Genomic DNA, 9,514 nt, shown 5'->3' on the forward strand with positions numbered 1-9,514 from the left:
GTGACGTAACGATGTATTCCCTCTCCCTTCTTGTTGGTCTGTAGCTGGAGATCTACATGGATGAGAAGTTCATCACCAGATCCTTCTCCACCATGGGGGAGCAGGTGATTAATGTGCGGATCATACGCAACAAGATGACAGGGTGAGCATTGCATCTAGAAGCAGTTATCTTCTCTGGACTGGCTCTATTCTGACGTTAAACAGTTTGTCATCACCCAGGGGGGCTCTGGGCTACTGTTTTGTCGAGATGACAGATGAGGCAACGGCAGAGAGATGTCTCCGCAAAATCAACGGGAAAGCCTTGCCAGGAGCCAATCCGGTATGGATGTTCAGACAGTAGCCCTGTTTTATGTTTTTATCTCCTGAGGAATGGCGTTTTGTAATGTTTCTTTCTCACAGCCCACAAGATTCAAATTAAACCGAGCTACCTTTGGGAAACAAGACAGCGGGTGAGTCCATTCGGAGAAGCAGGAAACCAAAGCTGGCTGTGATCTTTCAGGGTAACGTCTGTATTGTTCAACCTGACCCTGTCCTCTTCTTTAGTAAGTGCAGCTGAATAATGGAGAGAACACTTTATAAAATTGGTCCGATATTGAGGGAGAGCGCTGCAGACAGCACGAGCTGCAACCTAATCATAGCAGAGCAACATGCCAGTGTACGTCCACTAAAAGTTGATTCTTTCTGTCCGTGACAAGCTTTGATTGTTAGTGTAACATTTGGATTATGTGTTGCCAAAAGGCAACAGTGGAAACAGGACTGGCAGCCGGGCAGAGTTTGTTGTGTTGGAGTCCAGAAAGTGAAGCTTAGTCAGTGTTTCCCCTAGGTTTACAGCTTCGGGGGGCGGCGGCAACGTCACAGACGTCACAGTAGCCCAGGAACCACTGACCAATGCAGTGGTTCTCAAACCTTTTCTGTAAATAACATCATTTTGTGACTCCTGTGCTTTTATAGTGACAGAATAAAGGAAATTACATTAACTTTCAAGTAAACCAGGTTGCTCCATCAGACCAATTTCTTTTTAAATTGCAATCACTTAGAACAATGAAAATAACGTTGTAACGTGCAAGAAATAACTAATATTTAGTTACTACTAAATAGCTCACTGTGGAGAACAATGAGCTAATATTTTTTTGGACAAAACAGAATGAGTGCAGATGTGTGAGCTTCAGGTTGCATCAGCATTAGTGGCTGCATTGAGCTGTATTTGTAGAGGAAAGCAGCAGCTTTCCTCTACAAATATGAACCGGGTTGTTTATTTGATACGGCCGCTCTTAGTTCATGCTCCATGTTCATCTGAGATCTGTTTTCTTTTTCGAGAGACGGAACAGCAGAAAAAACCTGACCGAGACTTCTGGAGATTGACTTTTGGCAAAACGCCAAGAATCGGCGAGTCGCGCATGCGCAAGTTTAACCTGTTAAAGGCGTAACTAAACATTTACCCGACAGTACAGGCATTTCTTCATATATTTATTAATGACTTAGTTTCATGTCCGTGTAGTTTTATGTCCGTGTAGTTTGTACTTTGTAATGTGTGAAGCCAGCAGCTCATTGTTGGTACAAGACACGAGCACTTTGGTTCGTTTTACTTTCAGTTCAGAGAGCATCTTTCAGAGAGCTGCTCCGGTGCTCCTTGCAGGAGAGCTACTGATGATCTTCAACCTGGGAGCGTTTAAAATGCAGATATAACTAGTTGTCTACTTTTCATGCTCTCTGTCCGCAGCTGTGCGTGTGCTCAGTGCTCACCTGCATGCGCGCAAGCGTCTGTGCGCATGAGGGCGGAACTCACGCGACCACGTAGAGACACAAATGACCTGCTGTGTGTAGATCCGATCAATAAAATACAGCCGTTTAGTTTGTTCAATAACAGGTAAAGGTGTAAATCTGTTCTACAGGAAAGAGAACCGTAAACGACATTTTGGGATCTGGCGCTATAGAGAAAATTACAGGGGGGCGGGGTTTTTTTTTCAGGGGGGCGCCCCGCCCCCCTATTATAATGGTAGAGGAAACACTGTTAGTGTTCTTTAAAGATTTCCAATGTCATGGCTGAATATTGAGAAATTCCCACATTGTGGATGAGGTCTTTGAATGGGATGGCAACGGGCGGAGGAGGGGAACCAGCTGCTGAGAGGCCAAGAGCTCAGGATGGGACTCTCCCACCACAGGAGTGTGATGACCCTGTGTTCCCACTGCTCCTCATTCTGAGTCCACAAGACTGGGGACTGTGGGACTGGGACAGAGTGCAAACGTACTGGATCAAATGAATGGAAAACCAGTTAGTTCTGTCTGCTTCCTTCCATAATGTTGTCACAACTTCTAACATTGCAAGTGGCTTTAAAGAGTGCTTTTAGTGGACACAATGGGTTATTTAGGGCTGCACAACGAGTCTAATATGAATAGCGGTCATGAGTTTGTCTTCCTGAACGAAATGATGGAAGCAGGAAGATGGAAGTGAAAGCATTGCACTTTCATACAGATTGATATTCCACATGGATGAATGAGTAATTTCCTTGTTTTTCATGATATGTGCGGTCTATTGGGAGAAGTGTTGGTTGTGCGTATTGTGATCAATATGAATCAAAATAATCTTGGGCATCGTTCTGGCCAACATTGTGCAGCCCTTCACATATTTTGATTCCAGCTGTTCTGATGACAGCGTTATCCATCAGACCGTATTCAAAGGTTGTCTCCATTAGTCACGTCAACATGAGAAAGGAGAGTCGAGCTGGAAGAACACAGACGTTTCCCTGTAAAATGTCTACGTGATGACAGAATGAGAAATGTCTCTTTCCTCTTGTAGTCAGATGTATTCTCTGTTTGTGGGAGATCTGACTCCAGAGGTGGATGATGGGATGCTCTACGAGTTCTTTTACAACCGCTACCCTTCCTGTCGAGGGGGGAAAGTGGTGCTGGACAGCATGGGCAACTCCAAGTGAGTATTAGTCTGTCACATATAAATGTGCCAAATGTGCCTCTGTATTGTTGGCTTGCTTCTGTGTCGGTGTGTGTTCATGTGCGTCTCATTCAGCCTTTCCACGGTGTGTATCTGACCCAAAGGTGTGAAGGAGATTCAAGACTCCTTCTGCACTGTAAACACTTATCTCTCTTTTCAAAGCTAGGCTCATTTGTGATTGCACCTCCTGCCGCGTAGCCCCGCCACCTCCTGCCGCGTAGCCCCGCCACCTCCTGTCGCGTAGCCCCGCCACCTCCTGCCGCGTAGCCCCGCCACCTCCTGCCGCGTAGCCCCGCCACCTCCTGTCGCGTAGCCCCGCCACCTCCTGCCGCGTAGCCCCGCCACCTCCTGTCGCGTAGCCCCGCCACCTCCTGTCGCGTAGCCCCGCCACCTCCTGCCGCGTAGCCCCGCCACCTCCTGCCGCGTAGCCCCGCCACCTCCTGCCGCGTAGCCCCGCCACCTCCTGCCGCGTAGCCCCGCCACCTCCTGCCGCGTAGCCCCGCCACCTCCTGCCGCGTAGCCCCGCCACCTCCTGCCGCGTAGCCCCGCCACCTCCTGCCGCGTAGCCCCGCCACCTCCTGCCGCGTAGCCCCGCCACCTCCTGCCGCGTAGCCCCGCCACCTCCTGCCGCGTAGCCCCGCCACCTCCTGCCGCGTAGCCCCGCCACCTCCTGCCGCGTAGCCCCGCCACCTCCTGCCGCGTAGCCCCGCCACCTCCTGCCGCGTAGCCCCGCCACCTCCTGTCGCGTAGCCCCGCCACCTCCTGCCGCGTAGCCCGCCGCGTAGCCCCGCCACCTCCTGCCGCGTAGCCCGCCGCGTAGCCCCGCCACCTCCTGCCGCGTAGCCCGCCGCGTAGCTCGCCACCTCCTGCCGCGTAGCCTGCCGCGTAGCCTGCCGCGTAGCCTGCCGCGTAGCCTGCCGCGTAGCCCGCCGCGTAGCCCGCCGCGTAGCCCGCCGCGTAGCCCGCCGCGTAGCCCGCCGCGTAGCCCGCCGCGTAGCCCGCCGCGTAGCCCGCCGCGTAGCCCGCCGCGTAGCCCGCCGCGTAGCCCGCCGCGTAGCCCGCCGCGTAGCCCGCCGCGTCCTGCCGCGTAGCCCGCCGCGTAGCCCGCCGCGTCCTGCCGCGTAGCCCCGCCACCTCCTGTCGCGTAGCCCGCCGCGTAGCCCCGCCACCTCCTGCCGCGTAGCCCGCCACCTCCTGTCGCGTAGCCCGTCGCGTAGCCCCGCCACCTCCCGCCGCGTAGCCCCGCCACCTCCCGCCGCGTAGCCCGCCGCGTAGCCCCGCCACCTCCCGCCGCGTAGCCCGCCGCGTAGCCCCGCCACCTCCCGCCGCGTAGCCCGCCGCGTAGCCCGCCGCGTAGCCCGCCGCGTAGCTCGCCACCTCCTGCCGCGTAGCCTGCCGCGTAGCCTGCCGCGTAGCCCGCCGCGTAGCCCGCCGCGTAGCCCGCCGCGTAGCCCGCCGCGTAGCCCGCCGCGTAGCCCGCCGCGTAGCCCGCCGCGTCCTGCCGCGTAGCCCCGCCACCTCCTGTCGCGTAGCCCGCCGCGTCCTGCCGCGTAGCCCCGCCACCTCCTGTCGCGTAGCCCGTCGCGTAGCCCCGCCACCTCCTGTCGCGTAGCCCGCCGCGTAGCCCCGCCACCTCCTGCCGCGTAGCCCGCCACCTCCTGTCGCGTAGCCCGTCGCGTAGCCCCGCCACCTCCCGCCGCGTAGCCCCGCCACCTCCCGCCGCGTAGCCCCGCCACCTCCCGCCGCGTAGCCCCGCCACCTCCCGCCGCGTAGCCCCGCCACCTCCCGCCGCGTAGCCCCGCCACCTCCCGTCGCGTAGCCCCGCCACCTCCCGTCGCGTAGCCCCGCCACCTCGGTCAATACAAAGAAACAGCCGTACTGTCTCCTCTCTGTAGGGGCTGTGGCTTTGTTCAGTTCCCGGACGAGCGGCTGCAGAAGCGTGCTCTGGAGGACTGTCAGGGTGCTGTGGGACTGGGTGGTAAACCTCTGAGACTGAGCCTGGCTGCCAACAAGTGAGTTCTTCTGCTCAGCTGCTTGCTTTGTGCCAGGAGCTCGAGCCAAATGATGGTGGGGTTCAGCACTATCTCTTCCTGTCTCTTGAGTTTAAGGAACAGGCAGCAGCAGCAGCCATCAGAGCACAGGTCGTGGCAGGCCAGCTCAGGATACAAGCCCAGCTATGACCAGTTCAACCAGTACCAGCAGCAGGCCTATCCTGGGTACTACCCCTCCTGGGGCTACGACCAGACGGGAGGAGGGTACGGCTACAACTACCAGCAGTATGATTACTCTCAGTATCCGCCACCACAGGTAAATGATGACACCCGTCAGCCAGCCAGCATTAACGGAGGTGACTCGCTCTAACTTGTGTTCTCTGTCTAGGAAAGCGAGGTCGTTCAGGATGATGGACTTGAAGGTTGGTATTGGAATGAAGGACAACAAATGACCCTTAATTTCATTATTGACTCTTTTATGAATCAGAATTTTGATTGTTTAGTCTTTAGAATGTTTCTTGTGAATCTTAAAGGTTTTTATTGCATCAGTAAACATACCTTAAGCAGAATACTTGGGTTTAGTTCCTGCATTGAAAAGCAATGTCATTTACATAATTACAGCTGACAAACCCAGGATGTAGGATTTCTCTTTGTAATGGACCTTACTGTGCTGCAGATCCCAGTCCAGAGCTGGATGTGGTGGAGGCCAACAGGAAGTTTATGGAGCTTAGTGAAGAACTGTACGACGCTCTGATCGAGTGTCACTGGCAGCCAGCAGAGCTCTCTCCAGAGCCGGACTATACGGCCTCCAGCCTCCCAGAGCCCGTCTACTGCTGAGTCTCCTTGGAGCTTCCTGTCAGGACGTCTGCTCAGTCGGATCCGTTTAAGGACATGAAGGACAGAAGTCATGCGACGGGCTCCTCAACAAAAGCTTCTTCTGATGTTTTCATGGATCCACAGAACGCGCTGAATAGATTACGTGTTAAAGTGTGAAGTCTTATTTCCAACAGAATCCCAAAATGTTATGACAGACACAAAACATGGAATGTGAAATGAAACTATCAAATCCTAAAAAAGAAAATGGCAAGGATCAAGTAAACCAATTGTTTGTTGTTCCACCACTGCACACCAAAGTGACCCCTCCCACTTTAGTGCCAAGCTGACATATTTGCTTCAGGTACAATCCACATTGATGATGTCATCATTCTGACGACGCATGTGTTGGTAGAAAACTGAAAGGCTGAAGCGGGAATAATCAGCATAGCAAATGGGATGAAAGCCAGTCTTATGTTGCCTCTATGAAGAAGTACAGCCAGTCACTTGTACACGCGTGGAGAGAAGCTTGTTCATGTTTGATCAGATGTACTTCAATAAAACGAGCATGAAGCTAAAACACCAAACTACATGTGCTACTCAAATCAATTCTCACTTTTTATAAGTAGCTTCTGCTGTACCTCCTTCCTCGTGGACAGCAGTGTTCCTCTGCATGGAGGGTGTGTAGCCTGTACGTAACGCAGAGGATCGCTCCTAACATGTTGTCTCTTCCTGGCGGACGTGTGCTCATCGGTCATACAAACACATTCCCAAGGCACGAATTAAGGACTCTGGTATTGACCATCGGTTTTCACAAATGTTGAAACGATACCGGAGTAGAACAGACATTGAGCCGTGTTCTCTGGTTGTTCATGGAACCAAAGGACACCAGGATGGATTTAATGGAGATGTACGTTCTGTGCTGAACTTTCTTTGTCTCAGCGACATCCTGCTGTAAATAAACTGTACTTATAGAGACATTTGAGTCTCCTGACCACTCAAAGCTTTTGAACACTACATGGAACATTCACCCATTCACACATGCAGGAGCTACATGAAGGTAGCACCTGTCCGTCAGGACTAACATTCACACTCCTATCGGCACAGCTACAGGAGCTGTTTGGTGTTTCCTGTCCAAGGACACTTCAGCATGGACTAGCAGAGCCGGGGATGGCTTGTGGTGACATTATTTAATGAATTAGCTATATTTGTGAGCCTTAATATCATTTACACGGGTGAGTTCTAGAGAAATTCTTCCCCCATACAGTTGTCATGAATAGATATCAGCTGTAGAGAGCAACAGGCTGTGAAACTGCTTATTGCTGCTGTTCAGTCATTAACATTAACATTGAGCTCCATTGGAGGAACTCACTTTTGGAGCCGGCCTCCAGCGGACTCCAGGTTTTGGCGCTCGCGTTGGCCTCATATCTCAGCTGTTATTGGCTGAGAGCGACCAGAGGGCGAGAGCACGGATCAGAAGGCAGCTGGAGCGTGGTATGGCCTATATCATCCTGGATGTTCATAGTTATGATCAAAATGTCTTTTAAGAGTGTTTTTTTTTTGTTTTGCTCTTTGCTGAACAAATTCATCCAATAAACACAAGTATTGGAATTAATTTGGGGTTCCTACGACGACTCAAACAGGGAGAAAGAGGTCTGGAGACAACGTTGGTTCCACAGTTTTCACCGGGTTGAAGTAGGGTTGAACCGGGTTGAAGCAGTAATTCCTTTTCAAAACGTTTACTTAACAAAAACAAAATCACAAAAGTCATTCAAAATGCTCTACTTGGCAACGAGGCTCAAAAACCTGTGTTGCTCCACAGACTAATAACCTAAAGTGAAGGAACCAGGTGGTGACGTAGTCAGCAACGTCATTAAAGGGGCATTTACGGACATTTTTATAAATCACAAAAAAACACATCTTCATGCATTCACTATGACTCTTACACTTCCCTTCAGGAGAGAAGACACTTCCTGTCATCTCCTGTTGTCTGATTCATTACTACACAGACACACAAACACAAAAGAGCTATTGATCACTGTCATGTGGACAACAATAGATGATTAACAATAGACTGACTCACTGCTGGTGGACGTTACATCACGTTGGTGAGACTTGATTCTCACTGTGAGGCATCACCTGCACCACTAGGTGGAGACAGAGAGCCACGTCTGTTTCTTCTGCTTCGCTTTGAGTTGTATCGGTTGACTTGTATCCCATAATAAGCCTCAGGAAAAAGCTGAGACAAGTGATCCGCAAACAGTCAGGATGCATGTGGAAATGTTTGTATACTTTTTGAAATTCAACACTTTGAGATTTTAGCTGTTTAATGACGTTTAAGTAAATCAAAATAACACAACTTCATTCTCCCAAATCCCAAATGAGTTTGTGTGGACTGAAAACGTGTCCGATGTTTAAAACGTGAGAGGCCCATGTCTCAGTTGATGTTGTGTATTTAATACGCTTACTCCATATAGACATAAGTAACATTAAATGAGTTGTTAGAAGGTGAACGACACGAGCACACACTTCACAACCTGGAGCACGAGAGAGGATTCAGTCACACAGCTGATCTGTAACGACAAGCTGCAAAGAAGATGGAAGTGTATGTGCAGACATGTCTACGCTGAAGAGGGTCGAGTTATTTCATTTGTGTTATATTCAAGCAAAGAACGTCGAGCTGACTTTGAAGCTGTGAGATAAATACGGTGGAGGAACATTGAAAGTAGAGTATGAAGTAAGTACATGTTTAGCATTACAGTAGCATATATATCCTCACAAATACTTGATCTACTCTTTATGGGAATCTGGAGACAGAATGACAAATGAAAAACATGTCATATGTGTAGTATACGTGTAGTGTAGCCTGTTGTGTAGTATACGTGTAGTGTATAGCAACGATTCAGACAGCATGATCCATGGAAACTTGAGGGAAAGAAGCACAGAGACTCCCGGAAAGAAGTAGCATTAGACAATAACTTATCCAGAAGGAGAAGAAAGAGGAAAGGAGAAGGGAGAAGAGAAAAGAAGAGAAAGAAGAAGAGGAGAGAGGTGCTCAGTGTATTCTAAGATGCCCCCAGCAGTCTTGGCCTATAGCAGCATAGGAGCTGGAGCAGGGCTAACCTGAGCCAGCCTAACTATAAGCTCTGTCAAAGAGGAAAGTCTTAAGTCTACTCTTAAATGAGGTGACTGTGTCTGCTCCCCGGACTGAAAGTGGAAGCTTATTCCACAGAAGAGGAGCTTGATCACTGAAGGCTCGAGCCCCCAACCTACTTTTTAAGACTCTGGGAACCACAAGTAACCTGCATTCAGTGAGCGCAACTCTCTAGTGGGGTAGTGTGGCACTATGAGCTCCTTTAGATGTAATGGTGCATCACCAGTTAAGGCTTTATAGGTGAGGAGAAGGATTTTAAATATAATTCTAAATTATAGTATTTTTAATATAATTGTATTATATTATTATCTATGGGTTACAGATCGCTCCACGTTAAAAACACGCATTGATGGATCTAAGCACAGCGGGGAGGCTCAAAAAGCCGTGAAGCCATTTACAAACAAATGCAGTGCAATCCACAAATAAATACATACAAATCCACAAAGAAATAGAAAAATACACACAAATCCATACAAATCCAGAAATATATTTGTAATTTTTTTTAACATTTATATAACTCATTGGAAAGTATTTGTAAATCCTTCTGTGTGCATTTGCAAATCAAATATATTTGTGGATTATTCTGCGTGCATTTGACAATTTTGG

General features: G+C 50.1%; 1 protein-coding gene across 3 annotated transcripts in view; it reads left to right on the forward strand.

Annotated features, from left to right (window-relative positions):
* Positions 1 to 6,341, forward strand: part of LOC137801750 (tRNA selenocysteine 1-associated protein 1-like) — a 14,936-nt gene extending 8,595 nt beyond the window's left edge. The window contains exons 2-9 of one of the 3 annotated variants that reach the window (XM_068599153.1): positions 45 to 142; positions 205 to 319; positions 400 to 449; positions 2,798 to 2,929; positions 4,846 to 4,962; positions 5,059 to 5,257; positions 5,330 to 5,363; positions 5,618 to 6,341. In XM_068599153.1, the coding sequence (XP_068455254.1) occupies positions 45 to 142; positions 205 to 319; positions 400 to 449; positions 2,798 to 2,929; positions 4,846 to 4,962; positions 5,059 to 5,257; positions 5,330 to 5,363; positions 5,618 to 5,778 (906 nt within the window). In that variant the 3' untranslated portion in view covers positions 5,779 to 6,341. Of the gene's footprint in view, positions 1 to 44; positions 143 to 204; positions 320 to 399; positions 450 to 2,797; positions 2,930 to 4,845; positions 4,963 to 5,052; positions 5,258 to 5,329; positions 5,364 to 5,617 lie in introns of all 3 variants that reach the window. The other 2 variants (XM_068599152.1, XM_068599154.1) reach the window with 2 other exon arrangements.
* The last annotated feature ends 3,173 nt before the right edge of the window (positions 6,342 to 9,514 follow it).

This window comes from Clinocottus analis, unplaced genomic scaffold (assembly GCF_023055335.1).
Source record: "Clinocottus analis isolate CAN_PGR_092001 unplaced genomic scaffold, fCliAna1.0.p SCAF_43, whole genome shotgun sequence".
Classification (NCBI taxonomy): Eukaryota; Metazoa; Chordata; class Actinopteri; order Perciformes; family Cottidae; genus Clinocottus; species Clinocottus analis.